Source organism: Myxine glutinosa, chromosome 9, assembly GCF_964187855.1.
Source record: "Myxine glutinosa chromosome 9, kmMyxGlut1.1, whole genome shotgun sequence".
Lineage (NCBI taxonomy): Eukaryota > Metazoa > Chordata > Myxini > Myxiniformes > Myxinidae > Myxine > Myxine glutinosa.
Window position 1 is genome coordinate 133809591 of NC_136269.1, and position 21652 is coordinate 133831242.

A 21652-nucleotide genomic window follows, 5' to 3' on the forward strand; every position below is an offset into this window, starting at 1 on the left:
TTTTGCTGAACGCGGCGTTTTCAGGAACATAAACACCTGCATTGGACGAGGGTTTACTATGGTATTATCAAATAAGCATAAACAATTAATAAAAATAAGTAAACAAATAATGCAAGAGATTTGGAAACTATTGTACACTAAGTAGTACAACAAACCATCAAGTACGCTTCAAATACGAGGGTTGTGAAAATAACTTCTGATTGAGAAGTTTGTTCCTTTGCTGCTCTAAGACAAGGGAGCCAACTACTCAAGGATAAGGTCTCAGGACCAGGAAATTCAGCTCGGCTGCGTACCCATTCACGGAGGTTTGTACCCGCACTCATAACGTTTGGCTTTTCGGTTGTTAAATGCCGGTAATTGAATTTCTGAGAAACTTTCACGTGGTCTATGGGTGACTAAATGATGGCTGTAGGAGATAGAGGGTGTTTCTCAAAAACCTGTGGAAGACGGCAGAGCAAGAGGGACAGACGGACGCGTGACTGTCGAATGGGAACAGCGCCTCGCCATCATTACATATCTCACAGATGAAGCCCTTCGCCTCACATTTCTGTGGCACAAAACCCATGAAGAGCAAAATCATTCACTGCAATGCCAAAAAATATACATTACAATTAAAAAAATACATCCAGGGATTCTCAAGCATAAGAACAACCTGAAGGCTGGTCCGAACAGGTTTGTTTTCTCTACTCTCGAAGTTGTTCATTATCACAGGAAATTACTTTTCAGCCGAAGATACATGTGGAAAGATGCATGTGGAGAGAGGTCCAACCTGACAGTCCAGCTTGATGTGTTTGGCAAATTCAGTGTTTGTCTCTGTGAGCGAACGCACAAGCTGACCCCATGCTGCCTCCAGCAGGTCTTGCATCGAGTACATGTCCACGTTTTCAACAAAGTGCTGTCGCTTTTGCAACTGTGAAAAAACACGGTAAAGCAAGAGGGGCAGACAGACAGATTCCCAAGGTTGGAGATGAATTCCCAAGGACTGTCACTCTCCCATCTGCGGCAAGTTGGTGTCCGTCTATTTTATAACAATTTAAATCACCTATTTTATACCAGTTCATGGCCCTCTATCTGGCCTAGCTCCTCCTGTCCTACCCAAGTAACCCTCAACTGCTCACCCTCCCAAAGTCAAGGCTGGTTGCCCACCTCCATTCATTACTCATTATTCTCCCAAATGTGGAATAATCTCCGTGTCCATTGTTTCATCCTCCCGAATTCAATCTTTCAAACGCGTTGCCCATCACGACCTTGTGCATTCACCCATGCACATCCACAATCTCTTCTGCACTCGTCGATTCTTTGCCATTATGTTCATTTCCGGGCCATTGTTACTTGGATTTGTTATTCCTCTTTTCCTGTTGTGTCCACTGCCCCCTCACCCCATGACCTTTGGTAGTTTGCAATGTGCACTGCTGGTGAAAAGATACATACATGATTGTGAATGTAGTTGAGGTGGAGTGTGCGTTTTGAGTGTAAGGCCCCTTACCCTTAACAGAAGTCTTGCTTTCATTGCTTCTGTACAAGTTACCAAATAGGGTTTCATCTTCAAAATATCCGATCTGAGCTTCTGCAAATGAAGCAAAGAATGAACTTCGTTAATGTCTCAAGATAATTTTTAAAGAGCGTTTTAATCGAAGGAATAAAGTTGTTCTTTTAAGTCAGGCACAACTGCTGTGAAAAACCCCACCCACTCCCTCATTCACTCACTCGCTGCACCTGCAACCCCAATATTCCTGCTCCCCACCCCCCAACTCCACCACTTCCTGCTATTAACCAGAAGTGAATGAAAGCCCAACAGATCTTACAGCATGATCCCAAAACACATGACCATCCAGATTGCATCATATGAAGAACCAGCATCACCGTGTCACTACTGGTCACCACATCGTCGCTTCAATACGAGAGTATGATTGATGCAACAACACGCACCTTGATCTGAGCCAACTCCATAATGTTTGTGAAAAGGGCTGGGTTAATATTCTTCACATTTATAACTGGTCTCGACTGCATAAGCTCCAGGAAACGAAGACTCGACCTGCAAACCTGCAAGCGAAGTCACACGGAACAAGATGCGGAGGTTTCAGAACAAAATGTGGAAATGATCACTGCAGGCTAAGGATACAATCAGGCAAAGAGACAGACTTATCCACCGATACAAGAGACGACTGGCCAGCCTCCATAAATGTGCTTGGAAAAAGTTTTGATGACTTTTTTGTTAGAAATTGTCAACTATGCTAAAAAGTATCACCATGGTCCAAAGTTTCGGTTTTAGACCCGGTTGAAATTGCGCCGTTTGACCTTCAAGGTCAAATATTGAGGTCAAAGCTCAATTTTCTTCAAAAGAGACTATATTGAGGTCAAATAAAAAAAAAATCTTCAAAAATGATCTCCCATCTGTACACTTTCAAAAACTAAAGAGATAGAGACAAAATATTAACCAACAGGAAATTGTGAAGAAATATGCAAATACCTCAAACTGTTTGACCCACAAAATACTTTCCAACTGATACGTCCTCAAACTTGTGATGCATGAAAATGTTTTAAAAGGCTTGACGCACCACTTCTTCTACACCCGAATAATAAATCCCAGTTTGTGATAGCAAATTTATTGACAACGGCTCGTGAGGAAGATGAAGAGGAGGATTTAGCTGATGGTATGACATCTTGCAGTCCATAAACACACTACCTGCAGGATATTGTTCATTCAGCACTTCATGCATGTGGAGACCTCAAATATCTAAGGGAAGGAAGTTGACATCAAAACATGTTACTTTAGGAATTATGTTGCATCAGGCAACCAGATCAGAGAGGTTGAGAGACTTGTTCCATGCTTCCGGTGATACGATTGGTATGGACACTATCATCAGCCAATGGCTGCTGGTTCGAATCATTGCTGGGAGCGTGGCTGTGCCACCGATGCTATGCCTCCTGGGAGGGTTAAGCAGAAATTAGGAAGTTGTTCATGGTGCTGGATATAGCTCGTCTACCCTTCGCAAAGGACACCGTGGGATCCACACCGTTAAAATTTTCTTTCCAATATCCTATTTTTCAATCTTTACAGCACCATAACTCATTCAATGGGCAATATGTTCTCTATCTCTGGTTTTTGAAAGCATACAGGTGGGAGATAATTTTTGAAGAAAATTGAAACTTTGACCTCATTATTTGACCTTCCAGGTCAAAGTATTTGACCTTCAAGGTCAAATGTCGCGATGTCAACCGGGTCAATCTGAAACCTTAGACCATGATGGTACATTTTAAAATGGTTAACCACTTTTAACAAAATGATGCCATCAAAAGTTTATTTCAGGGTTTTGGCCAGTAGACTCCATGGGATAATAGAGCCATCATCAGGGTGTCGTTGAGGTTGTCATGCCATAGAACGTAGAACATGCCGCCATAGCCACGTAATCACCTTGTGAGGCTCCATGTCCCAGTTATGCAGAGCTCGTGCTGGAATGGGCAGTGGGTCGTTCCAGTGGCAGGAAGGACAGTAATAACGGCCGGTGTAATCGCACAGCCGAGCTTCGGCCCGTACACCGCCTGTTTCCAAAGACGCACACCACGAGGGGATTGTGCTCAAAGCTCAAAATACATTGAAGGACAAACATCGTGTAGGAAACCCGAAAGTCTAGGTGTAGGCAGAACAGTATGACCAATAATGCAAAGAGTACATTACACGAAGGCACATACGTACCCATGGTGATAGGCTGGCGACAGTCTGCGCAGCGGTAGTCCTGTGCATGCAGCCCCACCTCAGGACAGATATCCATCAGATACTTTGCCTGGTGACTGACCTTCAGTCGCACACACGGTTTGCAGATGGCATTGAGGCAGCGGCTGTGACAGTTAAACCTGCAGCCTGCAAGGCGAGTCAACGTGACAAGGCAATTGGTGAGGCATCCTCGTTGAAGAGGCATACCCTAGAAGCTCACCATTATACGGTGACCTTATTCTGTGTGGGTTAAATACTGTAATGTATATTTAAAATTTACTGTTATAGCATGTGGTATATCCAGTCATATAAATGACAGTTATTCCACAATAAAGTAAGTTTGGCAAAAATATTCCATACATTCCAAATGACTCCGACACTCGGAACAGTGAAATGGATACCTGGTCCTGGTGCTACTGTTTTAACTGTAGCGGCGAGCCATCGTACTTTGGTTTATCAGGTAAAACTGCCCATCCCAAAACTTGCGACAGGACACTTGTACCGACATCGTACTCTCTGCAACATGTGTGACGGAAAACGTTGGAACGTTTTTTTTTTTCCTCCTCCATGAGCATGGCTCAGGTTTTCAACAGATAAAAACACAAGGTTTGATTTTATTAAATACTGTGGCTAAGGCACATGGAGGCGCTTGTTCTCAATCATGTGCATTAGACGAGAGATGAGGGTCTAATTCCACGATTCAAATATGGAGCTTAACCCATCATGGCCTTTCAAAACGCTCTCACCAACCAAAACCATTGCATCAACAGGCAGGCTACGTACCGCGGCCTATTTGCGTACGATTTCAATGTCGCATGAAAAATGTGCCTAACACAACTTGTCAATCAGGCAACGGCACGAACACACATCTAGGCCGGGCACGTATTTATTTAGCGTACCGGTGCACGTGTACCACGAGTGCAACATTCCCCATATGAGTGTGTTGCACTTGTCACAGCTATGCCGGATGCCTCTGCTCTTCCTCTTCCTGAAGCGATGGTCCAGGATCAGCTTAATGTCCGGCTCTTCTTCCTCCGGTTCCTGATTAAGCAATAAACCTTAGAGCAGACATTTCTCAGACAAAAAAAAAAATCATTCAAATGGAGTGTAAAAGAAAAAAAAGAAAAAGGAAATCCATGTCAGTCTGTCTGTCTGTCAGTTATACGACGTACTTATTTATGTCTGAATTACATACTGTTTGAACATCAGTTGCACCATGATTACATCTATTAGGAATGTACCTTTTAAACATTTAGACCTTCAGACCCTAAAGACCTTTTAAACCTGTTTGAACCTTTCAACCCCTCATACCTTAACTACTATCTGAATATACCCTTTGGACCCCATAGCATAGACGCTTTAAACCCCTATTGACCATTTGGACCGTTTAGATCTGCAGACACTTTAGACCACTTGTGACCCCTAAAGATATTTAGACACCTTACTGTATATCTGCTCAGACCCCATTTCGGCGCTTTCAATCCCTTAAGACTCCATAGACATTTAACGGCTATTAGAGCAAATTACCCTTTCGACCTTTTAAGACCCCTTGACCATTTCGTCCCCATAGACACCTTACACCCTTTAGACCGTATAGACCTTAAGTCCCCTTAAGACCTTTTTTACCCTTTGAACCCATTTAGACCTTAACTACTATTGGAACATACCCTTTAGACCTTTAATACCTTTATGGACCCCTTGGAACTTTCCACCACCTTAGATCCTTTAGACCTGCAGACCCATTTAAACACATCAAAGAAACATCAAAAGAGTCTTCTTGCAATATACAGATTATAGTTTTTCAGCAAGTAATACGTAATCTCCACTCACCCTGAGGGTGGGTACTCTGCTAGTATCCTTTTAAATGCTGAACGTGAAGCAACGAAGCGGCACGTAACATTTAAAAAAAGTCTTTGGTATGACTCGGCCGGGGATTTAACTGCAGACCTCCTAGACTCGGAGAGGAAACCCTACCCATTACACCACCAAGTCTGGTGACCTTTCTTTCGCTTCTCTTCCCAATCCCGCGACACTGCCATTCTTATTTCAACTACCCACACCTCCCCAAGCCTCAAACCCTGAAAAACCCAGCCAACATCACCGCTATGCACAAAAAAGGTGCAAAAACAGATCCTAGCAACTACAGACCAATCAGCCTTCTCCCAATTATCAGCAAAGTCATGGAATCCATCATTGCTTCGGATATGAAATCTTTCCTCTTCTCCAATGGCTTGATCTCTGATCATCAATTTGGTTTCAGACCATGTCACTCTACTCTGGACATGCTGCTTCTGCTGTCTCAACAATGGATGGAGGTCCTCAATGCCAAACAGGAAATTAGAGCTGTCTCCCTCGACATATCACGTGCCTTCGACACGGTCTGGCACCCCGCTCTGCTCACCAAACTCTCCTCCTTTGGTATCCATGGAAATCTCCACGCATGGCTGGCGGACTTCCTCTCTAGTCGTCGTCAACGTGTGGCCCTGAATGGGTTTCTCTCATCTCCTCTTCCTGTTCAGGCTGGAGTTCCCCAAGGCAGTGTTCTGGGCCCCGTGCTTTTTCTGGTCTTCATCAATGATCTCTCTGACTCTCTTGAAAATCCTCTCTATCTCTTTGCTGATGACTCCACTCTCTGCCGCTCCATTCCTCTTCCCTCAGATCGGCAGTCTGCAGCCTCCTCACTCTCTGAAGACTTGGACAAAATCACAGACTGGTCAAACAAGTGGAACATGTCTTTCAATCCTGACAAATCTCACACTCTTACTATGTCTCTCCGAAAAGATCGACTGGACAACCCTCCCATCTACTTTCTCAACAATCCTCTCCAAGAAGTTCTGTCGCTCAAGCTTTTGGGTCTCACTATCTGCCATGATCTTTCTTGGGAAAACCACATTTCCAAGCTGGCCTCCAAAGCCAGTCGCCGACTGGGCATCCTCCGTCGTGCGAAGTCCTTCCTCGGCACACCTGAGCTCCTCACCACATACAAGGCTTTCATCCGCAGCTCAATGGAATACTGTTCTCCCCTATGGGCCGGTGCTCCTGCCTCACACCTAGCTCGGCTTCACGCTGTTGAAACCAAAGCTTTCAGAATTATTGGAATCTCCCGCGATGAAGCTATCTCTGAGGGCCTTTCACTCACTCACCGCAGGCAGGTAGGTGGTCTTTCTGTCTTCTACCGACTCCTCTCCGGCCTTGCACCCCCAGCTCTCTCTGTGCTCTGTCCCCCAAATATTCCTACAGGTCGCACCAGATCTGCCAGCAACCCTCTGATGGTTAAACTGCCGAAATCTCGGCTCTCTGCTCACCTTCATTCTTTCATTCCTCTTTTCTCCCGCCTCTGGAACAAACTCCCTCACTCCCTTCAATCCCACTCCTCCCTCCAGGTCTTTAAAACAGCTGTTCACCACCATCTCTTATCTTCCCCCATCCAAAACCTTGATCTTTTCTACCCCCGCTAATTCACCCCAGATCCACCTTGTTTGAAATTCCAACTTCTTTCCTGGAAGTCCTGGCAGTGTCCATATGTTTTATACCTCTCCCACCGCCCCCTTCCCCCTTCCCATGCCCCCCCCCCCCAAAGCCCTCGCCCTCTCTCAGATCTCTCCATGTCTCCATGTCTCTCGGTCCTTGCTCTCAAATGTTGTGTTTGTGTCCTTCCCCCTCTCTCCCCATCTTGTCTACCGCTCCCGATGTTATATGTTTTATGTGTCGGTTTGTCTTTTTGTGTGATTAATGTTCGCTCTTTCACGAGCCTCGATCTTGTATACAAAAAAAATAAAAAAAAATAAAAAATATTATCCAGAATCAACTTACCCTTAAATGCTGCAATTTCATGCGTAGGCGGATGAGCTGAGCTGTAGCTTGTTCTCTCTTTGAGGATAACTCAGGAGATTCGAGCACCGTCACCTTACACATCTCTATGGCATGCTCCAATTCCTCTATGTGGGACAGCTCGTCACAACCCTGGATAAAGCACAGGGAGAAGGTGAGAGGAAGTATAAGCTTTTATTAGTACAGTAGTGAGCCATTGTATTTTTTAGAAGTTGCCTGTTAGCTCTTGTTGTGAAAGCATTGTAAACCATAAGTACTGCATATTGTCATTCAGAGAAAACAAAGGTGAAACATTTGTGATGTTCTTGGTTAGAAGATGAACGATTTTGCCTCATCTGTGCAACATCAAATAGTTGCATTCAGGTGTACCATGATGGAAAGGTGAGTAGTGGACTGGTTTACAAAACTTATTTTCTGATTTTTCCTGGGAAGACTACTGCCTCTCCTTGGGCGCTGCCTCTATCTCTGCTGAATGTATAGCTGAAGTTATTGTTGCAGGAATGGAGGCTTATATCCCCTTCTATTCAAGTCTATCTCTCCTACCAACTCTTGGTTCAATAATTCCTGCTCTGCAGCTATTCGTGCAAGAGGTGCGGCATATCGGACATGGAAAAACTCTTCTTCCTCCGACTCAAATTCAGCTTTCATATCTGCTAGAAATATTGCAAATACAGTGAAACCTTGACTTACGAGTTTAATTCGTTCTGTGACCGAGCTTGTAACTCAATTTGCTCGTTTCTCAAATTAAATTTCCCCATTAAAATGAATTGAAATGCTATTAATCCGTTCCAGCCCCCCAAAAACCACACCAATTAAAAAAAAAAAAAAAAAAATATCTCGCGCTTTATATTTCACCTGTATGCAGCATACAAGTTGGCAGGATGGCCTGGACTGGAGGTACGCACACTTGACTCTAAACTGTCCAGCCTGGGTTTGAATCCCGACCCAGCTATAACCTGTCATGTCGTTGTTTCACAGGCAGGGTGATTCATCAATGTGTGTACCGCTAAACTGGGTGCCCCGTTTGCGTCCCATTAGTTGTTGGATGTTAAGGATCTCACCGTGTCTTCCACAAAGAGAAGGCGAGCTATCGCCGGCACTCTGAACAAGTTGTGGCCTGGCATGCTCTTCTCCTCTGCCGTTATATACGTCCTCCTCGGCATCTTTTTCCAGAAGAGCCCTGTCTCGTCACAGTTGAAGATTTGCTGGGGGATGTATCCTTCGGCTTCTATCAGTTCGGCAAAAGTTATAATAAAATCTTCAGCTGCCTTCACATCCGAGCTTGCTGCCTCACCATGCCTGACGACGGAGTGAATGCCGGTCCTCTTCTTAAAATTATCAAACCATCCCCGACTGGCTTTGAATGACTCTTCCGATGCCTCGTCCGTTGATGTTCCCGTCGTCTGCTGCACCAAATCCCCGTAAATGTCTCGTGCCTTCTCACAGATGATGCTCTTGGTCACGGTATCTCCTGCGAGCTGCTTCTCCGTCAACCACACAAACAACAACTTCTCCATCTCTTCATGGACAGAGGTCCGGAGCTTTGAAATAATCTTAACGCCCTTGGCTGGCGTTATAGCCTTTATCGACTCCTTCTGCTTCAAAATCGTACATATCGTAGAAGTACTACGATCGTACTGCCTCGCCAAGTCGACAACACGCACACCTCGCTCATGTTTTTCGACGATTACGTGTTTTATATCCAAGCTCGCTCGCTCGTAACTCAGATCTCGGCTCGCATCACAAAGCAAAAAATCGACCGAGCGACGGCTCGTATCTCGGAAAACTCGTAAGTTGGTGCACTCGTAAGTCAAGGTTTCACTGTATTGCAAACATGTTATTCGTGAGGCGAAGTATTCCTTTATCTTCTATATTATATATATATAAAAAAGATTTTGTTTGTTTGTTTGTTTGTCTGCACACACTAATCTCCTGAACGGTGAAAGATAGGAGGAAACCTCTGAAACAAAAAATGTCGGGACGGGCCCCGGGAAGGTTATAGGCTAGGTGGCGAGGCCGGTCGAGGCCGCTTTGGCCAGCCTGGGCCCATTTCGCAATAGATCTTCTTCTTCTTTCAAAATTCTCTTGAAGTACAATTTATAGTCAGGTTCACTATGTTTTTTCGTTCAAAATCATGGTAGATTAGCAAACCTATACATTTTTGGAAACGTTATTACATGGAAAATCTGAAAATCAATGTTTACATTTGCCAATTCCGACCAATTCGATTCGACCAATTCGACCAATCGACCAATTCCATTCGACCAATTCGACCATTCGACCAATCGCTTCGATCGACCATTCGATCATTCGACCAATTCGATCGATTCGATTCGATTCATCGAATTCGATTCGATCGACCATTCGACCAATTCGATTTGCCAATCAATTTGACCGACCTTTGCTTGTGTGGAACGGACTGTGAAAACGATGCGGACTATATTGTCGGATACGACACACAGGACAGTGATGACGAACTCTAAATGGCATATTCTGTAATCGTGTATGTTTGATGCCATTGACTGCCTGTGTATATTTTGTCATTGACTGCCTGTGTAGATGTGAAGTTATACTGACTGCATGTGTATATATGATTTTACTGACTGCCTGTGTATGTTTGGTGATATGAATTATTGTGACACATTTTGATGTTATTAACTGCCTGTACAAAATGATAACATGTATTTGATTATGCAACTTATCGCGAATATAAAGACAGTATTTTGCAATTCAAAACCTTTGATTCGTGTCTTACCATTCCACATAGCACTAATTTGATACTTTCATTGGATTCCTTGTCCCTGAAAATATAGGTTTAGTATATTTTAAAAAGTTTTTAGGGTAATTAGAGGCAGAAATAGAACAAAATATGTATTTTACAGTGGCCATTTTGAAAATCCAAAATGGCCGCCATACAGGTATCTCTCCAAACGTAAACATTGATTTTTAGTTTCCTTATGCTATAACCTTTCCAAAAATGTATAGGTTTGCTAATCTACCATGATTTTGAACGAAATATAATTTATTGACATAGTGAACCTGACTATTATGCACTTAATAGGAATATCTGACCGATTGCAACACATGCTTTCAAAATTCTCTCTCGCGGCGCCCGACAGAAGAAAGAACAAGGAATCGTTGAGCACTAACTGATACTGGGCTCGCGTCAGACCTATGTACAACAACAACAACAACATGCATTTTAAGGCCATGTTCCCTGCTAGAGCGGGGGTTAGCCTTGCGGTCCCCATGACAATCTTCTCCATTTTGCCCTATTTTCTGCATCTCTCCTTGTTAACCCCCTTGCCCGCATTTCTTCTTCCACCATCTTTAGCCAAGTCTTTCTCGGTCTTCCCCGTCCTCTACTTCCTTCTACATTAACTTCCATCACTCTTCTCAACCAGTCACTTTCATCCTTCCTCAATACATGACCAAACCATCTCAACCTGTTCCTCTTCACAGCATCAATCACAGGCAATATTCCCATCATCTTTTGCAATTCATCATTTGTCTTCCTCTCTCTCAACGATACTCCGCACATCCATCGAACCATTCGCATTTCCACCCTTTCCAAGCCTTCATTGCTGCTCTACGTTCATTACCCATGTCTCGCTCCCATAAATCATAACACTTCTCACACATGCAGCATACACCTTTCCCTTCAGCTTCAGCGACACTCTCCTCCTCATCAGCACGCCACTCAGTTCCCGAAACTTCTTCCATGCACATCTCACTCGAGCAACCGTTGCCGAGTCTGATCCACCTTCTCCATTCAGCATGTCTCCGAGGTAGCAAAATGTTTTCACACCTTCCAGCTTCACGCCGTCTCCAAGATCCAACTCAACATTTCCTCCATCTGCAGCTCCCTCTGTGCACACCTTACATTTGAATGTAGCTGCCACACTGGTTAATGACCCTCTCAGACCACTACATTTTTGATGAACCCACTCAGCACACATTGTACATTGAATGGAGTTCACTCCGACACCCTTCCTACACACAGCACACGGCCACTTCCCAGTTCTTTCCACCTCACCACATGCTTTACCACTTGCCATCACCTTTGTCTTTCCGATATTCACCTTCAGACCTTTTGTCTCCATACATTCCTTCCACTTGTTCATCTTTTCCTTCAGTCCATCCATACTTTCCGCAATCAACACCAGATCATCTGCATACAACAACTCCCACGGTAAACCCTCCTTTACGGTCTGAGCCAGCACCTCCATCACAGCTACAAATAGTAGTGGACTTAGTACCGACCCCTGATGCACTCCCACCTTCACCTCAAACTCACCACTGTTCCCGTCCTTCGTCCTTACAGCTGTGCGTGCTCTTTTGTACATTGCCATCACTACTCTGATCAACCATTCCTCCACTCCTAACTTCCTCAATGCCCATGTCAATACTTTGCGTGGAACCCTATCGAATGCTTTCTCCAGATCAACAAACCCAAAAAACAACTTCTTCCTCTTATCCATGTACTTCTCCTGCAACTGCCTCACAATGAAAAGCGCATCTGTCGTTCCTCTTCCTGGCATAAATCCAAACTGCATTTCGTCGATCTTCACTTTCTTCCTTATCCTCCTCTCCAACACCCTTTCCAATACCTTCATTCCATGCTCCAATAACTTTATCGCTCGGTACGAGCCACACTCCAGAGGGTCACCTTTCCCCTTGTATAGAGGGACGAGGGTACTCAGTTCCCAATCCACTGGAATGCGGCCTTCTTTCACCACCAAATTACAGATCTCTGTCATTCTCTTCACACCCCAACTTCCTGCTGCCTTCAACATATCTCCCACAACTCCCGTCGGCCCTCCCGCTTTTCCACTCTTCATTGCTTTTATCGCTTCCTCAACTTCCTTCTCAGTTATCTTCTCTGCCGGTCCTAAAACTGGGTTACTCTCTATGTTGCCATCCCATTCATTCTCTGTATTCAACAGCATTTCCATATATCTTTTCCATCTTCCTTCAATTCCATCTGGGTCGACAACGATTTGTCCCACTTCATCCTTCAAGCAACTCACCCCCATCACATCACACCTCTCTTTCGCTATCTGCTTTGCAATCCTGAATACTGCTTTCTGACCCTCTTCCGAATCCAAGCGTTCTCCGAACATTTTCCTACATGCCTCCTGCGCCTTTGCTACCTCTTTCTTTGCAGCCTTCCTGGCTGCCTTATAACTTTCATGCTCTGCTGTTTCTGCTCCCGTACTCTTCGCCTTCTGCCACTCTTTGAACTTCTTCCTCTTCTCGTCAATCCTCTTTCCAACCTCAACATCCCACCACCATGTTTCCGAGTGCCTCGGTGGTCCTTTTGTCCATCCACATACCTCACCAACGGCTCCCAACAGACTAGCTTTCATTGACATCCAACCACTTTCAAGCTCAACCACATCATCCTCTACCCTACTCAGCCTCTCTTTTAATGCCTCCCTTACCGTCACCTCTTTCAACCTCCACACCTTCATTCTCGGTTGGTACTTCACCCGCCGAGCTCTCCTCGCACCTTTCACCCTTATGTCGCAGACAACCAAGTGGTGCTGTGAAACAGCCTCCTCCCCCGGGATCACCTTTGTGTCCCGGAGGTGCCCCCTATCTCGCCGACGCACCATCAGGTAGTCAACGGTTGTCGTCGACCCACCTGACGTGTATGTAACAAGCTTATTGTCCTCTTTCTGGAACTGAGTATTACAAATCAACAAATCAGCTCCATCAGCAAACTCCAAAATCATTTCACCTTCTCCATTTCTCACACCATATCCATAACCCCCATGAACTCCCTCAAAACCATCCATACTCCTTCCCACATGTCCATTCAGGTCTCCTCCCACCACAACAACTTCCTCATCTTTCACGTTTTCCATCAGCTTCTCTATCGCACACCAGAACTTGTCCTTCTCTTCATCGCTTCGACCAACCTGTGGAGCATATCCCGAGATGACGTTCACCAAGAGCTTTCCAATCATCATTTTCACCATCATCAACCTATCACTCACTCTAGTCACACTCACCACACTGTCTACAAACTCCTCATAAAACAGGACACCAACACCATTCACGCCCTCCGGGCACCCTTGCCACACAAACTTGTATTTCTGTCCCTGCCTACCCTTCACCATTCTCACACCACTTCCCTTCCATCTCGTCTCTTGCACACAACATATGTCCACTCTTCTTCTGACCAATACTTCCACCACTTCTCCTGAACTCCCTGTCATTGTCCCCAGAGGGAGATCAGGAGAAGTGGTGGAAGTATTGGTCAGAAGAAGAGTGGACATATGTTGTGTGCAAGAGACGAGATGGACATCACAAGACCTATGTACAGATGATTAAATTCATTCAAAAAGAACCCGGGCAATGCCGGGTGCATTCAGCTAGTCTTCTATCTTCTTCTTCTATCTATATTTTTATATATATAAAAGAAAGTTTTTGTTTGTTTGTTTGTCTGCACGCGCTAATCTCCTGAACGGTGAAAGATAGGAGGAAACCTCTGAAACAAAAAATGTAGGGACGGGCCCCCGGGAAGGTTATAGGCTAGGTGGCGAGGCCGGTCGAGGCCGCTTCGGCTGGGCTGGGCCCATTTCGCAATTAAAAGCTGAGCTGAATTATAGTAGTCAATCTTCTATGGCCGCAAGTAAAAGCTGAATTATAGTAGCAAATTCATTCAAAAAGAACTTAAAATGTCGGGACGGGCCCCGGGAAGGTTATAGGCTCGGTGGCGAGGCCGGTCGAGGCCGCTTCGGCTGGGCTGGGCCCATTTCACAATTAAAAGCTGAGCTGAATTATAGTAGTCAATGTTCTACGGCCGCGAGTAAGCTGAATTATAGTAGTAAATTCATTCAAAAAGAACCCGCGCAACGCCGGGTGCTTACGGCTCGTCCAAAATAAATGTGACAACCTCATCTTCTTCCACTAATAGATCTTTCTGGTCTTTAGCTAATAGCTAAATAGCTAAAAGTATCTCCAACAACTTCTGTTCTCTTCCTTTCTTTCGCTTTTCCGTTCCGATGATACTATTGCTGTCTCTCCGACTGATAAAGCAACTCTTTTTGTTATCTTTTCTCCTCTAATTCCACAATGGATGACTCTAACATTCCATCTCCCTCTGAAGCACTCCTTACCAATCCTATGCCCATCCCTATAATCTATTTTCATGCAGTCAAAAATACTCCTCTCTTTCTGGACACAAGCAAGGTATACGGACAAGATGGCATTCCTCATCGTGTCTTGAAGGAGTGTGCTTCAGTACTTGCTCCCGTGCTTGCTTGTTTGTTTCACATTCGTGTAAAAAAACCAAACTTTTCCTCTTTCCTGGAAACATGCCTTGGTACAGCCTATTCTAAAGAAGAGTGATCATTCAAACCCTTCCAACTACCGTCTTATTGCTCTGACTTCTACTATTTCCAAAGTCTTTGAATGTCTTCTCAATTCTCATTTCCTCAAGCATCTTGAATCTCACAGTCTTCTGTCTGACCATCAATATGGCTTTTGCAAGGTAAGATCTACCAGTGATATCCTTTCTTACATTATGAATGTCTCTGAGAGACTTTGGGCAATCCTTTGTTGTAGGCCTTGATATATTAAAAGCCTTTGACAGAGTTTGGCATCGGGGTCTGATATCCAAGCTTCCCTCTTTCAGCTTTCCCTCCTTCACTCTGCTCTCTCATATCGAGCGTTCTCTCCATCAGCCCTATCTCAATAATTGTTGATGGTTCAACATCTCCCTCCTACCCTATCAACAGCGGTGTCCCTCAGGGTTTTGTCCTGTCTCCAACACTCTTCCTTCTTTTCATCAATGACTTTCTTTCTTCTACAAATAACCAAATGCACTCGAATTCTGATGACTCAACATTATATTCATCCATGTTTTTCCCATCTGCCCCATCTTCCCTCACTCGATCTACATCTCATTTGTTCACAGATTTGGACAATATTTCTCAGTGGGGCAAATGTAATCAGGTTAAGTTTAATACTTCTAAAACTCAATTTCTTCCCATCTCTTTCAAAAACTCCTCTGAACTGTCCAATCTCCTTTGAAAGCTCCACAATTACACCATGTGATACAATAAACCTACTAGGTATTACCCCAACATCAAATTTATCCTGGAATCCACACATTACACAAATAGCTATGTCTGCCTCCAAGAAACTCGGAGTCCTGTTCAGATGTCGAAGATTCTTCTCCTCTCAACAGTTGCTTCAACTATATAAAGGATTGATTCATCCTTGCATAGAGTACTGCTCTCACATCTGGGGAGGTTCTAGCTCCACATACTGGACAGAATTGAATCCAAAGTAATCCGACTTATCAACTCTCTCAACCTGACCTCAAAACTCGACCTACTCGAACTGTGCCTTTGCAAACTTTCATCCTGGTGTTTCACAGGTGCCAGGGTGATTCATCAATGTGTGTGCCGTTACTCGGATGGACGTTAAACTGGCAAGCATTAGTGAACATCTGCATTCGTGGGCATTAAAGATCCCACTGTGTCCTTTGCAAAGAGTAGGCGAGTTTTCGTCGGCACCCTGAACAAATTACAAATTCCTGCCCTAACTACTGCTGCGAAAGGGATGGCAAATCACCCAGCATGACGTAGGTCAAGAAACTGCTTCGGCATAAGGGTATGGTACATCGTATCGGAAGAGGATTAAAATATCAACATTTAAAAGTCAAGTGGTCCAGAACTCACGTTTTCATCAGACTTGTGCTGCTATCTCAAAGACAGATTTGTGACCAGTTTTCTATCACCTCTCTTCTGGTCCCATTTCCTCTGTGCTTTCAGTCCTCCACCCCTCCTTAGTCCCTCTGGAACACATTAACTCTTATAATAACCACCTCCTCATTAACTTTCGAAAATCCCGACTCAACACCCACCTTCACTCCTTTGTTTTGTATTTTATCACACTTATGGAATCACCTTTCCGAGTCAGTGTTCAATGCCACTTTTTCCTCCAGGGCCCCAACAGTTGGCAGTGCAGAGGCGAGTCATTTCATCATCCACATCTACTCTATCCCCATTAACACTTCTAGTAAGGTGTCGACCGGAGCAGGAGGCAACACGAAGGCTCATCTTTAACTGGCTTCGATCAATTGAGAAGGGTGCGCCACTGCTGTCCCCAGATCAACTATTGTTGAGCTTTTTCCCCCAGCAGGCTGGTACTCATTTTGCCGAGCTTGAAAGGTCGACAATCCGAGTCGACCCATCAGGTATTCTTTTAGCACAGCTGTGATTTGAACTCAGGACCCCTACGATCCAAAGCCAACCACCTTAACCGTTGAACATTGTCATGTATACGGTATGCATACTATTCACCTGAGGCTGTGCAAAGTAGTCCTCAGCGAGTCCCAAGCCAGAGCTGCATCTGCTGTCCAGGTCTGGCTCTGTATTGCAAGACTCTGAATCGCTGTTGGAATAAGCTCCTGAAGGTGACACACAGAGCATTTGATTCACCTCAGTACAGTACAAGACTCGTCTTTATTGCACACCGCTCCTTTCCTATGCCATCTCCAGGCATTGCAAATCGTCATTGCTGGGCACCGAAGGGGGCTCGGCAGTGACGCACGCTGAAAGGGAGTACTCAGTTTTCACTCTGGTTGTTTGTTTGTTTGTTTTCTTGCTTTCTTGTTTGTTAGTCCGGACGATATCTCAGCCATCCTTTGAGCTAGGAAGCTGAAATTTCGGCACAGTGGTGAGCAAGTCCTTTTTCCAAAACGTTATTTTTTGTTTTTTGAATAATCAATTAATTAAGGAGTTATTTAATTATTAGCGATTAATTAAGTACTTATTTAATTAATTAAATTTCATTTCTCTTCTTACCATTAACTCAGGCACCTTTTGAGTTAGGAAGCTGATATTTGGACATGCCAATGACCAGGTGATTTGGCTGCAAAGGCTATTTTTGATTTATTAATTAATCAATTAATCGCTTAATTATTTAATTATTTGCTTAATAACTAAAAAATTTTTTTTTAAACTTACAGATTCTGATGAAATGGTGGTGGTTTATGTGTTCTCTGACCGAATTGATTAATAATTGAATTTTTTAATGATTATTATTTATTTATTTTCATTATTAATCATTTATTTATTTTCTTTCTCATTTGGCCAATATCTCAGGCACCTTTTGAGCTCAGAAGCTAATATTTGGACATGAGTGACCAAGTGATGTGGCTATCAAGGATATTTTTGATTTATTGATTAATCATTTAATCGATTAATTTATTTATTGATTAATTATTTATTGATTAATCAATTAATGATTTAATTTTTTATTAATGACATTTAATTAAAATTCTAAAAGATACATCTTCAGATGAAGCACTAGTGGTTTAGTTATGCTATTAGCCAATTGATTAAGAAAATATTTTGTGATAATCTTTTATTGATTTTAATTATACAATTAATCAATCAATTAGTGTACACCTCTCCCTCCCAATGCAGCCTGTATGAGCTGCACTGCGGTATTGCCGGGCGCCGGAGGCGCCCCGGCAATGCCGCGCTGTAGGACATTTAATTATTTGGCGTGGGGGCGGTGTACTTTGAATGTATCTGTACTTCTTGTACACCGCTCCTTTCCTATGCCATCTCCAGGCACTGCAAAACGTCATTGCCGGGCACCGAAGGGGACTCGGCAGTGACGCACGCTGAAAGGGAGTACTCAGTTTTCACTCTGGTTGTGTGTTGTACACCGCACCTTTCCTATGCCATCTCCAGGCATTGCAAATCGTCATTGCTGGGCACCGAAGGGGGCTCGGCAGTGACGCACGCTGAAAGAGAGTACTCAGTTTTCACTCTGGTTGTTTTCTTGCTTTCTTGTTTGTTTGTTTGTCCGGGCGATATCTCAGCCATCCTTTGAGCTGGGAAGCTGAAATTTCGGCACAATAGTGAGCAAGTCCTTTGTCAAAAACGCTTTTTAAAAAATGTTTTTTGATTAATCAAATAATTGAGGAGTTATTTAATTATTAGCGATTAATTAAGTACTTATTTAATTAATCAAATTTCCTTTATCTTCTGACCATTAACTCAGGCACCTTTTGAGTTAGGAAGCTGATATTTGGACATGCCAATGACCAGGTGATTTGGCTGCAAAGGCTATTTTTGATTTATTAATTAATCAATTAATCAATTAATTGATTAATTATTTAATTATTCGATTAATGACTAAATTTTTTTTTATTTTTAAAGTTACAGATTCTGATGAAATGATGGTGGTTTATGTGTTCTCTGACCGAATTGATTAATAATTAAATTTTTTTATGGTTATTGGACACCGCACCTTTCCTTTTCCGTCTCCAGGCATTGCAAATCGTCATTGCCGGGCACCGAAGGGGGCTCGGCAGTGACGCACGCTGAAAGAGAGTACTCAGTTTTCACTCTCGTTGTTTGTTTTCTTGCTTTCTTGTTTGTTTGTTTGTCCGGACGATATCTCAGCCATCCTTTGAGCTAGGAAGCTGAAATTTCGGCACAATAGTGAGCAATTCCTTTGTCAAAAACGGTATTTTTTGTTTTTTGATTAATCAATTAATTGAGGAGTTATTTAATTATTAGCGATTAATTAAGTACTTATTTAATTAATTAAATTTCCTTTCTCTTCTGACCATTAACTCAGGCACCTTTTGAGTTAGGAAGCTGATATTTTGATATGCCAATGACCAGGTGATTTGGCTGCAAAGGCTATTTTTGATTTATTAATTAATCAATCAATTAATCGATTAATTATTTAATTATTCGATTAATGACTAAATTTTTTTTTTTTAAAGTTACAGATTCGGATGAAATGGTGGTGGTTTATGTGTTCTCTGACCGAATTGATTAATAATTTAATTTTTTTATGATTATTATTTATTTATTAATTTATTAATTATTTAATTATTTGATTAATGACAAAAATAATTTTTTTTTTTTAAGTTACAGATTCTGATGAAATGGTGGTGGTTTATTTGTTCTCTGACCGAATTGATTAATAATTTAATTTTTTTATGATTATTATTTATTTATTTTCATTATTAATCATTTATTTATCTTCTTTCTCATTTGGCCAATATCTCAGGCACCTTTTGAGCTCAGAAGCTAATATTTGGACATGAGTGACCAAGTGATGTGGCTATCAAGGATATTTTTTATTTATTGATTAATCAATTATTAATTAATCAATTAATCAATTAATCGATTAATTATTTAATTAATGACAATTTTTTTTTTTTCCCCAGTTACAGATTCTGATGAAATGGTGGTGGTTTATGTATTCTGTGACCGAATTGATTGATAATGCAATTTTTAAATGATTATTATTTATTTATTTTCATTATTAATCATTTATTTATTTTCTTTCTCATTTGGCCAATATCTCAGGCACCTTTTGAGCTGGGAAGCTAATATTTGGACATGACAGTGACCAAGTGATGTGGCTATCAAGGATAATTTTGATTTATTGATTAATCATTTAATCAAAAAAATTTTTTTTTAATGATTTATTTAATTACATTTCTAAAAGATACATCTTCGGATGAAGCACTTGTGGTTTAGTTGTGCTATTAGCCAATTGATTAAGAAAATATTTTGTGATAATCTGTTATTGATTTTAATTGTACACCGCACCTTTCCTGTGCCATCTCCAGGCATTGCAAATCGTCATTGCTGGGCACCGAAGGGGGCTCGGCAGTGACGCACGCTGAAAGGGAGTACTCAGTTTTCACTCTGGTTGTTTGTTTGTTTTCTTGCTTTCTTGTTATCTTGCCAAAACGAAGTTTTTGCAAGATGTATTAGTCAGCTTGTATGTTTGTTTTTTTGTTTTTTTGTTTGTGGTTAATCATTTTTTTTCACGTTTAGATCACTCTGTAGACCACAGTTATTATTGGAAACTCCTGTAACTTCGCATATCAGAGTCCTATAGAGATACCCTTCAGCACACAAAATTTTGAAGGTCAAGGTCAAAGGTCAAGGTCACTTTGCAGTCAATCATGGAGGTCAACGAAACCCTTATTTTTTGAGTAACTTTGATCGGATCGTCTCCAAACTTCATGGGAATCTAGTATATGGTCCGGCGCTCAGCTGATTAGTTTTTGGTGGCGATCGGCCTTGACCTTCATGGTTAGCGCTGGAGGTCGAAAATTATTGACCCCAAGGTCAAATTTTGAAATCGTAGGTACCATATCGAGTAATACCTCATATGAATGCCCTTGATGAGTGCTTCCCAGATCTGTAAACAGTTTGACGCTATGACGTCATTTGATGACGTCATGACGAAAAATCGGAATTTTCACATTTTGGCAAGATACGGTTCACCCTGTGGGTGACATATGTTTTTTGTTTGTTTTCTTGTTTTCTTGTTTGTTTGTCCGGACGATATCTCAGCCATCCTTTGAGCTAGGAAGCTGAAATGTCGGCACAATAGTGAGCAAGTCCTTTGTCAAAAACGGTATTTTTTGTTTTTTGAATAATCAATTAATTGAGGACTTATTTAATTATTAGCAATCAATGAAGTACTTATTTAATTAATCAAATTTCCTTTCTCTTCTGACCATTAACTCAGGCACCTTTTGAGTTAGGAAGCTGATATTTGGACATGCCAATGACCAGGTGATTTGGCTGCAAAGGCCATTTTTGATTTATTAATTAATCAATTAATCGATTAATTATTTAATTATTCGATTAATGACAAAGATTTTTTTTTTTTAAGTTACAGATTCTGATGAAATGGTGGTGGTTTATGTGTTCTCTGACCGAATTGATTAATAATTAAAATTTTTTATGATTATTATTTAATTATTTTCATTATTAATCATTTATTTATTTTCTTTCTCATTTGGCCAATATCTCAGGCACCTTTTGAGCTCGGAAGTTAATACTTGGACATGAGTGACCAAGTGATGTGGCTATCAAGGATATTTTTGATTTATTGATTAATCATTTAATCGCTTAATTATTTATTGATTAATTGATTAATTATTTATTGATTAATCAATTAATTATTTAATTTTTTATTAATGCCTTATTTAATTAAATTTCTAAAAGATAGGTCTTCGGATGAAGCACTACTGGTTTAGTTATGCTATTAGCCAATTGATTAAGAAAATATTTTGTGATAATCTTTTATTGA

At 42.1% G+C, this 21652-nt stretch overlaps 1 protein-coding gene across 4 annotated transcripts in view; it reads right to left on the reverse strand.

Moving 5' to 3' along the window:
* Window positions 1-21652, reverse strand: part of DEF8 (differentially expressed in FDCP 8 homolog) — a 33263-nt gene that overhangs the window by 2005 nt on the left and 9606 nt on the right. The window contains exons 2-10 of one of the 4 annotated variants that reach the window (XM_068128093.2): window positions 16867-16973; window positions 7529-7678; window positions 4615-4756; window positions 3698-3862; window positions 3416-3543; window positions 1930-2043; window positions 1487-1567; window positions 770-910; window positions 438-547 (exon numbers count right to left, since the gene is read on the reverse strand). In XM_068128093.2, the coding sequence (XP_067984194.2) occupies window positions 438-547; window positions 770-910; window positions 1487-1567; window positions 1930-2043; window positions 3416-3543; window positions 3698-3862; window positions 4615-4756; window positions 7529-7678; window positions 16867-16973 (1138 nt within the window). Of the gene's footprint in view, window positions 1-437; window positions 548-719; window positions 911-1486; window positions 1568-1929; window positions 2044-3415; window positions 3544-3697; window positions 3863-4614; window positions 4757-7528; window positions 7679-16866; window positions 16974-21652 lie in introns of all 4 variants that reach the window. The other 3 variants (XM_068128092.2, XM_068128095.2, XM_068128094.2) reach the window with 3 other exon arrangements.